At 37.2% G+C, this 13,816-nt stretch overlaps 1 protein-coding gene across 2 annotated transcripts in view; it reads left to right on the top strand.

Annotated features, from left to right (window-relative positions):
* The window catches only part of LOC118823834 (kelch-like protein 29), a 126,000-nt gene that overhangs the window by 46,207 nt on the left and 65,977 nt on the right, over nucleotides 1–13,816 (top strand). For both annotated transcript variants that reach the window (XM_036593675.1, XM_036593674.1), the window contains exon 6: nucleotides 9,414–9,552. In XM_036593675.1, coding sequence (XP_036449568.1) covers nucleotides 9,414–9,552 — 139 coding nt within the window. The remainder of the gene's footprint in view (nucleotides 1–9,413; nucleotides 9,553–13,816) is intronic.

The raw sequence follows: 13,816 nt of genomic DNA, 5'->3' as shown, positions 1-13,816 counted from the left end.
TAACGTAAAGTGGTAAACCCATTTGGCAATTTGCTTTAGTCAGCCCTGCTTGCTGTGATTAAATGAAGCAAGCGGATAGCTCATTAATTTGGCCGATTGTCCATACTCCCCCTCAGTGTAGAGTGCGGCCTTCATTAATAACATTCAATCCCTGTTCATAATAGCCCGTGCGTTAGTGCAGGCGAGTCCTACCTCTGACAGTTCCAGTCTGAAGTGAATTATCATAGCCATGTATTTATAGCGGCACTCTCCAAACAGGAGCTGCCTGCTTGGGGCTGGCAGAGGCAGCGGCAGCGGCAGCCATTAGGATTCATCTCTCCGCCCCTGCGCTCTTCAGAGAACAAGAGAGACATCAGTCAGCCCCTGACCCGCTCCTTGCCGCACGAGCAGTGATTAGTGCTCCTGCCAGCCGCGAATCATTCGCATCTCAGGAGATTAGCATCTAAAAAGCTTGATTCATTCACATTTTTTAATAAATGCTGTCCTTTTTTTCTCAGAGAGGCAATCAGCAAGCTTGTGACATATGAGATTAAATTGTTATACTGTGCTCTTAGGTTCTAAAACTGCAGTGCTTCTAGTGGTGCCCATTATGTGGTACACTCAAGGGGTCTTTAGTAAAGACAGTGGTCCTATATAGAACCATGAACACTCAAGGAACGATTTGTATGCTTAAGTGGTTCTATGCATGCTGAAATGGTGCTTCAGACTGATGGAGAACGTGTTGTATATGTAATATGTATATGTAACCCTTTTTGGTGCTGCATAGAACCATTTTCAGAAAGATTCTATATAGAACCATATATAACACATTCTCCATCAGTCTGAAGAACCATTTCACTGTGCGAAGAAGCATTTAAGCATGCATGCAAATAGTTCTTTGAGTGTTCATGGTTTTATATATAGAACCATTGTCTTTACTGAAGAACCCTTGAAGAGTCAGGTTCTTTTAGGAGTGGACATCAAACCTCTACACATCTCATTTACAAAAATCGTTCTTTTAAAGGTTCTTTAGGAAACCAAATGTGGTTCTTCTATGGCATCACTCAAAAAACCTTTTTGACACATTTATTTTTAAAGGTGTGAAATATACAGTCATACTGAAAACTTTGAACCCCCAGATCAATGATGTGTTTTGTTGATTTTCTAGGTGAAAATAGGTGACACATCCTCTACAGAAAACACACTCAAATATTGTGTTTTCCTGCACATTTCAAACCATCATACAAACCCGGTTCCAAAAAAGCTGGGACACTGTGTGAAATGCCAATAAAAACAGAAAGCGGTGATAAGAAGATTCAGTTTGACCTTTATTAAATTAAAAACAGTACAAAAACATGATATTCAATGTTTTACTTTATGAACTGTTTTTTTGTAAATAGAAACCAATTGCGAAATATGATGCCTGCAACATGTTCCAAAAAAGTTTGGACAGGAGCATGTTTGCCAGTTTTATTACATCACCTTTCCTTTCAGCACTTAATAAACACTTAGGGATTGAAGACACTAATTAATTCGGTTTTGAAGACAGATTTTTTTGTCATTCTTTACTTATTTAAGTGTTTAGCTACACAACCTATATATATATCTTATATGAAAGATATATATATATATATATATATATATCTTTCAGTTTTAATCATGCTTTAGCAGGTGTGCAAGTATATTTAACTGTAGAAGGTGGAATATTAAAAACATGCTGATTCTTAATGCAGTGTTGCCTGAGCAATTGAACCTCACAGGCATTCATTTGTGGTTTTTGGCTTTGCTTTTTTCAGAATTCCTTAAATCTTTTGATAATATTATGCATTGTTAAGGGGCAAATTTTTCGCTGTCACTCATTGGGAGACATTGTCTTTAAACAGTTGGACTGTTTGCTGATGCATTTTTTGGCAAAGTGGTGAGCCTCATCGCACATAAAGGACTGAGCTTTTCGTGATTCCCTTTGATAGGATACATTCTCTACAAATGCTTCTGAGCATTTACACATTGCTCTGAAACTGCCCATCATAAGTGTTTTGGAATGTGTTGCGGGCATCAATTTTAGAATAAGCATATATTCACAAAATATGATACAAATATAATTTACAAATAATTTACAATTTGCAAAAACAGTGAAGTTCACTATTTTTGTTTTAATACAGGTCAAAGTGGCTTCACAGATCACTGCTTTCTGTTATTTACATTTCACATACCGACCCAACTTTTTTTGGAATTGAGTTTGTACACATGCCTATCCATTCTTCCTACAACAGTTAAGTTCCACTCACTCACACTGAATTCATGTTTTAGCCTAGACTGGCACAATACAGACAATCAGAGCTGAAGTTATTTACATATGTCAGTGTTAAAGGCAGTAATCTGAACACCCTGTTTAATTGTAAGAGAAAAATAGAAGTTGGAAATGTTAGTGCAAAAATAAATTCTGTATGCTTTTGGTATATACACCCACACAAATGTCATAAGTGGACCTGAGAGAGAAGAAAAATACCAAAAATGTAGGATCTGGGGCTTTTAGAATGGGCCCTTTGATGTGAGGCATACAGTAGATAGAATAAAGCAGATGTGTCACACAGCTTATTCTAATGAGGCACAAGGAAGGCTACTCAAGGCACTGGTTGGCATCCCATTGCAGATGCTATCAGCACTTACTGGAAGCTCACTGGGTTTGATTTAGCTTTTCGCAAGAAAAGAAGGAACAGCTTAATGTCATTTCTTCTGCCTCATTTCAAACCAAAAGTCAGCTTGTAATTCAGTGAACCAATTTGAATTACCTTCCCTTCTTCGTCCTGCCATTTTCTTTTGGGTCAAAGTCAATTCCAAGGAGTCTGTAGCTGCACGAATGACCATGATTTGACATTGAATTTACTTTGAGGTGCAGCATACATTATGTGTGCACTCTTAAGTGACTCCGTGCTCTCATTAATTTAACAGATCAAGTGCCTGCACTCTGGAGAAGCTTTTAAAACCTTAACGACATATTTGTTTTAGAATTCTTGGAGCCCTGTATGAACATGGACAGTCAAGTGGCCTTGCATTTGACCGATTAAAGTTCTGCGTTTGCCAAGAAAATATTTGTATTCGCCAAGAAAGTGCTGCAACTGCATAACTGAGGAAGATTCAAAGGTGCACAAAATGAAAGATGGTGGAAAAAAAGAAATGCAGGGCCAGTAAGCATCAAGTCCATCTTTTTTTCTGAGCTTGTTGTCATTGCCCTTCATATCTGCAGACACTACTTTGTGGTTAATTGGGGTGAGAGGAGAGAAAAGAATAGGCTCATTCAGTGGGCTCTGAGGCTCTTTGTGAGCAGAGTTTGCATGCATTTATTCTGACTTTATCCTCGCATGCGTCCTACCAGTGAGAGTGCTCTTGAGGACGTTTCATCTCATATCTGTACTTCCATTGTTATCAATTCAGAAGGCTTTTGTGCTGGAAGGAGACATTTCACAAGCTTCAGCATTCACTTTAGTTATGCTAAGAGCAGAGACAGCTCGCTTTAGATTGCTTTCTAGTCTGGAGCAACTAGCATTTTTTCATCCAGTACTTTCTTTAAATAAAGGTGCCAGAGGAGTTATTTGGAGTGATGCCATGGGAGAAGCAGTTTTGGTTTCCTGGGGAACCTTTCAATGGTTGTGGGAGTTTAAAGAATCTCCACATAATGTAAACATTCTATACAAATTAAAATTGTTTTTTGAGAACGGTATGTCCAAGCCAAGATCTACAGTCAGAGACCCCCTTGGTTTATTTAATTTCCACTCAAAATGGTCATTATGTACATTTTTTTCAGTGTCCAAAAAAATGCAGGAAATGTATATTTAACAAAAAATTACACAAAAATACTCTAACACTAAATACAAGATCAATTTTATCAGTATTTAACCCCTTAAATGGCCAGGGCCCACCGGCAGGCCCAAACCTTTATCACACACTTCTATACCCTAGGAATAGTTCAGCCAGTTTGCACTGAAGTCCATGTAGTTACCGAATAAGAAGCCTTGCTATGTAATAAGCCTGGGATTTTAAGGGGTTAATTTGTCCACTCTTTACTTTTGTCCACTCTACTGCCACTTTAACTCTTCTATCCTTCCAATCTTAAAACCAACCAGTTACAGCTGTGTCCTCAAAACAAAAGCTGCTCCCAAACACTGACATTATGTTCCCCATCAAAGAGACACTGACACTCAAACAAGCAACTACCCAAACACATATTAGCAGCCTTCAAATTTCTTTCCCATTTGTGTCTGAAATAACTAAAGAAAATTCTTCGGAGAAGATTTGATATGAAATGATCTGCTTGTATAAGGAAGGGGAAAGTCAGAGGGAAACAGGAAGTTCCAAAACTGGACTTTTAAAATTAATGAAAGATACAGAGAAAATGCGACACAACTGTAAAAGTCCTGGTAGACCAGCAAAACTGTCACTATCAGACAGACAGTATTTTGGGAGGGAAGAGCAAATTAAGCTCCATACCTGCTTCAATCTGAAAAATCCACAGGTGTTTGTTTCCATCCTTCCACTGTGAGAGGACAACTCAATGCTATGGGTCTGAAAAGATGCGTAACAGACAAAAAAGAAGACCACATGTACTAGAACACCAAAACTGGATTTGTGGACTAATGAGTGCAAATTTGAGATCTTTATAATAATAGAACTAAGTATATATTCCACCAAAGCAATGAAAGAGTCTTAGAACCATATCTCTGCAGATTTCTGAAAAACTGAAGAATAGAATGGAAGATATAATGAAGGCAAGAGGGAGCACTTCAAATACTGGGAAAATTGGTTGTTGAGGCTTCTGTGTGATTTTCTGTTAAATATTTATTTAGCAGAATATCACACAGAAGCCTCAACAACTAATTTAGATTTTTTTTTTTTCTTATGCTGAAAAACAAATAACTAAATGGCAGTTGTGACTGGAAATTAAATAAATGAAAGGTGATGTCTCACTTTTGCAAAGTACTGTATTCAAGAATTTATTTTAGAGTGTGAACTGCTTGGACACACCATTGCACACCTTGACAGAAGACGACAGGCCAGTTCAAGCATAAAGATCCTCTAAACCATTTTTTAATTTGCAGTAATATGCACATCATTTGTTCTGTATGGAGAGTTACATTTTTACATAATTTTGCATCAGCCATAATGTTCTTTCTTTGCATTGTAGGAAGAATAGCCTGTGCTATTTAATGATTGGTCAACCTCCAGAGAACACTGACCCACTTAAATGGAAAATAATTAGCTGCCATGCTATTCACACACCCCAGTCAAATTAACACAGAACATTTTCTGCAGATAATCACACATGTCCTTTTCCTTGTTAGCTCAGTTAGACGCCAGAGAAACAGCTCGAGACACGTCATCTGTGAGCCTAATAATACAGACAGCATACAGTTTGTGCTAATTATTCAGCTGAATTTAAAATAAGGGACAGCTAACACCTTAGCTAACACCTTAGTTTTACCTCAAGTCAGTACATTTTGTTGAAGAATGAAACTGCAAGAAAATCTGGAGGTGACTCACCATAGAAACTTCCATTCTCTTCATTCTATATTGGTATGCAGCTTGAGAACAAACTGTTATTGCACCATTCTTATTACGTATGAATTCTTGCATGATTCTTGCCGTCGTGTTGTTTCAGAGGCCTTCGGACTATGCAAAGTATTGCACTGACAAATAGTAAACAACTCCAGAAATGTTAGTTATTGTTAGTGCATTCACATACAGTTGTTTCAGAGCTTTGTGAGTTTTTTTAGCCAGAACAAAGTGTGCATAAGCATTAGCATTCCAACATATAGAGCTAAGGAAGGGGCGGAAATATGTATCAGGCTTTGAAACTCAGACAAGATGATACTTTAGAAACCGAAATTGTAGATAGTCTAAAACTGGCATGTTTGTGTTGCTTGAGTTCTGTAATCCAGCACATTGTATTAGAAATGAAACAATAAATGCGTTAAAGTGCAGAAAATCAGCTTTAATTTGAGGATATTAAAATCGGTTGAACCTGTAATAGACAAACCAAGTTTCAGAAACAGAAAGTTTCTATTTTGTGAAAAAGTACATAAAACTCTATAGTTCTAGCAAGATATAATAGACTGAAGAGGCAAAGATGAACCTGAATCAGGAGCTGCTCAAGATCCAAAGCAGATCATCTTATCTGTGAAACATGGTGGCGTGAGCACATGGCTGCCAGTGGAACCAGAACACTTGACTGTTGATTGATGATGTGACTGACAGTAACATCAGAAGCGGTTTGAATTCTGATGTGTACAGAAGCATCTTAACTATTCAGACCCAATCTTATTCCTCAAAACTCAGCAGGTTGTGCTTCACCTTGTAGCAAGAAAATGACCAGAATCACGCTGTTAAAGCAATTAAGGAGTTTTTCAAGGGCCAAACAGTGGAATGTTCCTCACTGGCTAAGTCAATCACCTGACTCAAACCCCACTGTGCATGAATTTCATTTACTGCAGACAAGTTGTAAAACAAATCATATCAGAAACAAGCAGAAATGACAAAACCTGCATTAAAGGACTGATAGAGCATGACTAGGAAAGTCTGGTGGTATCTCTGGGTCACAGACTTCAGGCAGTCATCAGTTACAAGCCAATTTCTCTGAAGTACTAAATGTTCCAGTGTCATTTAAGATTATGTTAATTTATCAAATTACTTAATGAGATGTAAATGACACTGTAAATACTTTCAAAATTAAAGCTGACATTCTGCACTTCAGCATCATCATCTGTGCATCATTTATAATCCAGAGTGATGAGGTAAAGAGTCAAAACCATAAGACGAAAATCTTCTATCAGAGATGGGCAGACATCTACAAGCAAACCAACTAATAAGACCTGGTTATCTCCAAAGAGCATTAAAGATAAAGAACATGCAGACCAGTCATTAAGTTCATGATATTCGTTTTACAAAGTCAGAACAAACAGCAGGAAAAATACAGAAAATTACAAAAAAATGCCTCAACAACTAATGATACAATTTTTCAGCATTTAGTGTGTCCACACTTTCCCTTTATTACAGCTTCTGTTCTTTTCAGGAGAGCTTTCAGCTCTTCGAAGAAATCTGCAGGGATATTTTTCACCCTTCCTTCTCACATTCCAAATAATCCCAAATACATTCAGTGATGCTGAGGTCACTAAATATAGTGAGGTCATTTCCATCGTTCCAATCTTAAAATCAAAGAGTCACAGCTGTCTTCCCTCCCAAAAGAGTATGTTCCCCTTCAAAGAGATTCTAACATTCACACAACTACCCAAACACACCTTAGCCGCCATCAAATTTAATTCTAAAAAGGCTAAAGTAGGAGATGTTTCTAAGGAAATGATCCGCTTGAATATGGAAGGGGAAAGTCAATTGAAAATAAGTGAGTAAGTTTACAGAACTAAAGTTTGATAAGCCATTAAAAATACAGAGGAAATAGGATTCCTAACAACTGTGCAAGACCTGGTAGACCACCAAAACTGTCAACCTCAGATAAACAGTACTTAAAGCTTTCATCTTTGAGAGAGAGGAGAAAATCAAGCTCCACTCTTGCTTCAGATCTGAAAAGATCCACAGGTGTTTGTCCATCCTTCCACTGTCCAAGACAACTTAATGCTACTTAATGGTCTGAACGGATGTGCAGCTGTCAAGAAGCCCTTACTGAGAAACGAAATACACAAAATAGAAGATAATTTGCAAGAGAACACTGAAAATGGACAGATGAGATGTTTAATAAACAGAGCCAATGGGCTCAATTTACGCAAGGGCCTCGTCTCCCCCTCATGTCAAAGATGAGAGGATGTAGCGTAACTATCCATCTGGTCACAAAAAAAGAGAAAAACAACACCATGAGAGTGAACTGCAGGAACAGCAATTTTGATGTTGGCGATTAACAAAAAAGTGAAAGTGAAATACAACAATTTATTACGTTTGATGAATGCCAGCGACAGTGTTTACAAACTGCAGCTCAGAAGAGATAACCACATCTCGCATAAACATGTTATTCATGTGTGCATACACAAAATGAAACCCATGCTTTGCAGCAGTAGCCTCTGTGGAGGCCAGACCAGTCCAGATAATATGTGGGCATGAGGCACACTCTTCATAGCCACACATAATAATAAAACAAGGCAATGATTATCTAGTCTATCAGTCAAGGCTTTGTTACAACTCTGGACATTGACTGTTGATTAAATATTGAATTTAAATGTTGATTAGCGGGTATACTGGGCTATTTGGATGCACATCACTCAGCAAATCATAACTATCAATTATTCAGCCAAGCCATAGTATAAACAGTATTTTATATTTAAAAATGTATAAAAGGAGCCAGTTTAAATGGGACTGATGCAGCTGGTAATATTAATAATAGTATTATCTATACTTTTTCAGGTGCTGTGCTTAGGTGTGTCAGTAGAGGGGTAAATATTGAGGGTTTGATAAATATTCTTTGTTTATACCTCATTGCATACATCTTATTTTTAGACTGACAGATGAAGCAAAGTGTTTTAATGGAGAGAGGATTGTAGTGGGAGTGTCAGGTGTGACTGTGTGGCAAATGCAAATGGTTTATATGGCTCACGGGTCAGCTAGGAGGGCCCCTTTGTAGAATTTTACTTAAGGCCCCAGGGAGATCAGGACCAGCTCTGGGGGTGAAGTTTTATGAACTGAGTCTAAGTTTGTTATTGGTTAAGTAAAATCATTAGAAGCAGAAAATGCAACCAAGTTCTAAGACTGAACTTTGGAAGTGTGGAAAATGCTGAAAATTAATAACTTTGACCAGACATTTAGTTGCCTGCATAAATCGGTGGTCTCTGACTTTTGCACAGTACTGTATATAAGTTGAAATTCATAATATAATTTTAAGCTGGATAAATGTACATGTTCCACATTGTTTATGACCAGGCCTACTGACACAGATGTAGATTAACTTCAGCCTTAAAAAATGTCTCATAATATTCTAAAATTGAAAGATTGGGATTGATTAGTTATCTTTTTCTCTCTTTCTTTCTCACTGGCTCTGTTACTTTTGCAGAACAAGTTACATCTCCACATGCCTTTACCTCTCTTCCTGTCTTTATATAAACATAGCGTAGAAAATTACTGCAGAAAGCATTTTAGGCAAGCGAACACCTTTTACTTTGTGCTAAATCACAGCTTTTGTCTTTGGGATTATCTGCTTGAAGCAGTCCAGTGTTTCTCTTTTGTAGATACGTAGCTTTCTAATGAGATTGTTGACCCTTCAACCTGTGCATTTTTTCCATATACTTGATGATTTTATTCCCCAGTTCTTCATCTTTTTCAGCTCTGTAGACACACAAACAAATGGTAATTGACCGCGCACTTTTGACACGCTGTATTTGAAATCTTTGAAATCTTAAAGTAAGAAAACTGCTGTTTGTCTTCTTTTTCTTCTCCTACAGAAATGTTGAAAGAATTGAACCAGCAGCGGCGAGCGAAAGAATTTACAGACCTGAAAATAATTGTTGAAGGCAAAGAATTTGAAGTCCATCAAAATGTTCTAGCTTCCTGCAGCTTGTATTTCAAGGACATGGTTAAAAGGTTTGCCTCTCTCCTGTTGTTGATCCACTCTGTTCTTTTCGTAGGGCGCATTTGTGTGGCTTTCTTTACCTTCCCCTTCTCTTGCAGGTGTGAAGACAGAGGTTCCTGTCACAGGGCCAGTAGCCATTCCTTCTGTCCCTCAAATGAATGTATTTCATTGTTGAAAAAGGTCAACACTTATCCTGCCCTTTCATCTCCACGGACTAAACGAGCAAATTTACATTTTAATGGGCAAAAAAGTTCCATGACTGGGGATTTTCTTTTTAAATGTATTGTAAATGTCAGAACAAAATGGAGGAGATTTTGAGCAACGCGTCAGGCATATCAGATCAGCACTTCACTCTGCCTCTCCCGTTCAAGTGTTTGGAGGTGTAGTGCTAGCTATCCTGAATCATTGGTTACCTGCTGTGCTTCAGTGCATATCTCTCTGGGAGCCTGCATGCCAATAATTCATAGATCCACACAGAGCATGTGGTAAGAATAAACACAACTTTAATACGCAACATTTTCTCCTCATGTTTTGTGAAATATTCTTTTGTTCGAGCTTTAGGAGAAAACTGGGAATGTCCTTTTTTGACCATCTCACAGCTTTTGGTTTGAAACTTGGCATCTTTGCCTCGTCTGTGAATCTTAGTAAATCTGGATTTTTCTTCTGTGGAAAGTACATTAGATGTTGCATGCAAGCAATAACTTCATACACTGTCAAGTATATCAAAAAGTATCCAGACGTCCCATCCAATCAGTGAATTCAGTTACTTTTAGGCCACACATAAGAGGCAGAAATTATGACTTGGGTCCTATCAGACATTTTTCAGATTAAATTGATTAAATTGCATTTAACACTTGTCTTTTTCTAAACTGTAATTATAAAAGTGTCCAAAATTAACACTTTATAGTATTTAACTAGAATATCACCAAAAGAAAAACAAGTGTCTCCAAAATGGTAAGTTTACAGAAGAGGACAAAAAACGTTCTTTACTTTCAATGGGAGTTATTGTAAAAAAGTTTTATTCCATGTGTTCTGTTGGTCCATTCATCATTTCACTCAATTTAAATGACATCTTCCATGCTCAAATGGTGTAGAAAAATAAAAATTGGCAAAAATGGAGATACATGTTTTTCTTTGGACAGTGATGATATCATGTCTATTTCTACTGCACTGATGACAACATTCAGACAAATGGTGCATGTTTTCTGAGATCTCACTTCCATGTAATGCAGTTTGAGGCCCATTCTTTTAATCACTTTTCTCAACAATCAAGACCAAACAGTCTCAGCTTCTAGAATAGCTACATTCACACTTATTAACTTTTACATGTTCAATCCTAACTCTGTGTGAAGGATATTACAGACAGATTTTCTAATATATTGCGCATAATTGGAGTTATGCTTGATTTTGTTTAAAATATGACCTGAAAAACAGTGCATAGTGTTTTCTTGATTAAATGATAAAACACTGTGATCTCAACAGTCTGTTCTGTAAAATCCTTTGTCTACAGTGTTAAAGATAAAATTTTAATTTTAACATTATTTAAAAGCTAGATTTTTTAACATGCAAATGTTTTTTTTTAATAGATAAATCTATTCATCTAGAACTAATGTACATATTTAAATATTTTTTTTGCATGGCTAATAGAAAAATAGAAATAGAGAAAAATGTAGGAATATTAATAAAGTAACTTTAAATATTCATTGTGATACCTTATAGTGTCTGTACCCTGTTCACATGTAGTGTCTCACCTTTAAGGGTCCATATCATGGAAAAACAAATTTTCCTCCCTTGTTTAAATGAAAGAGTTTGATGTAGCATATAAACACTGCTAAAGTTTAAAGATATGCCATTCACTCCCTTGTCCATACAGTCTATATGGAAACTAAGCTGCAAAAAGGGCCCAGTTTTAATTTATTGTTTCTGGAATGTCATAAAAACCAACACTTCCATACACCCACACATTCAGCCTACAGCAGTTTAGCTCTGCTCATTCTCGCTGAAGTTATAAGGAGTGTTTCAGCCTGGGCTGCTTTTTGAATAAGTCACAATACAGGACAGCAAATCAGAACAGAGCTCGTTTACATGTATTAATCTTAAAGGCACAGTAAGAAAAACACCCTGTTTAATACTTTGAGATAAAGAGAGGTTGGAAAATGGTAATTTAAAAATAAATTATTATATTGTTAACTGGTTTCGTACATTAACCCACACAAATATATTAATATTATAAATATATAAAAGAAAAAGGTAGGATATGGGCCCTTTAAGGTGCACTGATTGCTGCCAATCTCCATAGAACAGCATTGCCAATAGTATGGGATGCTCTCGGTATAAAGCCTCCCAGTGGAGTGAAACCAGTTGAGCTATGTTCTCTGGAGTGATGGAGCACCATCTTTATTATGAGTTAGAGTTCTGTTTGTGATCCAGAACTAATCATCCCTCATCATACCTGATCTAACTAATGCTCTTGTGGCTGAATGCAATCAAATCCTCACAGCAATGTTCCAACATTAGTGTAAAGCCTTCACAGAAGAGTAGAGGCTGTTAGTACAGCAGAAAAGTGACGAAACTCCCTCATAATACCCTTAATTCCAGAAGAAACGTGTCTGCATACTTTAAGACACATAGTGCATGTTGAGGCATGTTACTTTATTATTCATCAGCACCTCTTTCTCCTTAAAAAGCCATCTCTGCAGTGGCATTGTAAGCCGATGAAGTGATTAGATGAAGGATGCCGCTTTGTATCCAACAGCAGTGCCAAACAGACATGCACAATAAAAGAAGCACGGCAACTAGTCTGCAAAGACTGAGAGCCTTTTTTGAACTCCGCGATGCAGAGATGCCTCCACTGATATTAGTTTCTTAAGAAGAAAAGCTTTTAGAGGTGAAAGAGATATTGATTGTAAAAATGTCATTTTGTGATCTTTGGGATATGTGATAAATGCCATGTGTGGCTCCTAAAACATGTACTCAAAGACATGTGAGAAAGGAGAGGGAATGAAAAGATTAAGTAAACGCTGGATGTGCCCTGGGAATGAATGACAGCCTTAGAAAAGAAGCAGAAAAACCTGTGAGGTAGCACTTTCTAATCCACTTTTCTGTTATCTAAATGAATATTTATGCTTTTTTTCTTTTTTTTCAGTAGTGAATGCACATTGAATTAGTAATCTAAATGCCGATTTGTATGCTTCATCTAATGCATACATCCCAGTCATTCTGAAGTTGCAGTTAGCTATTGATTCCAAGGTTAAAAAAGCAAGCCCATTATATCACGCCATTAACTTGTGCAATGTAACACTAGGGTAGAGAATGTTAATACTGCTACATTTACATTCATCCGTGCAAGCCCAATTTCTATAATGCCCTTATTACGCATCATACAAGATGCAGTGAAGCCTCAAGGACAAATTTAAAGTGGAACTTTGGCCCTTTAGATTGTGAATTTGGTCTGGGCCTTGCTATACTATCTTGCGAGCAGCAGCTTTGAAAATTGCATTAGGAGCAATAAAAGTGAGTGTAGATTTGACTCTGTTCTCAGTGGAGCACAAAATGTGCTGATACACTTCTCAAAGCTATTTGAGTTCCACTGCCGCTGGAAGGTGGAGGAGGAATAGGTTTAGCCTTAGAACATAGTTTTCACCCAGAATATACTGAGCACTCAAATGACAATGATTGTTGAAAGCTAAGGTTGCTGTATATTCCCCTGGCAGACGATGAAAATACATCAGTGTCATGCTCTTACTTTGTACCGGAGATCGCAAACCGATGACTGACTTTAACCATAGATTGTCTGTGTTCATTTAAGTTAGCGGGAGTTTTGAGACTGTATTGCAGTCGTATGCAGAAGTTTTAGCGGCTCTGATCAAATTATGTTTTGTTGAGTTTCTGTGTGAAATTAAGTAAACATACTGAGAAATGTAACATATTGATACATGAAAACAGAACATAAAATGTGGCCTGTGCAACTGTTATGGCACCTTTTATATTTTATGCAAAAAATCCCATAAAAGCAGTCAAATTAAATGCTTTGTTAACACTGCATGATAATTCAGCACCTCAGACTGCAGGCAATGGCACATCAGTTGTGTTAGACTTGCAATTATCTGCACTGATTTCTGGGCCAATTAAATTATCTGCACTGGTTTATGGGCCAATGCAAACATTTACACTGATTTGTGTTTTATACACTCTAAAAAACACCTTTGGTTCTCTAAGTAATGTTGCAGTGGATAGTTCTTTAGAGGAATAAACCAGCATTTTACAACTAATTTC

This window comes from Colossoma macropomum, unplaced genomic scaffold (assembly GCF_904425465.1).
Source record: "Colossoma macropomum unplaced genomic scaffold, Colossoma_macropomum, whole genome shotgun sequence".
NCBI classification, from domain to species: Eukaryota; Metazoa; Chordata; class Actinopteri; order Characiformes; family Serrasalmidae; genus Colossoma; species Colossoma macropomum.
Note: the sequence above shows the minus strand (reverse complement) of the source record. Positions and strands in the feature narration are given on the sequence as shown.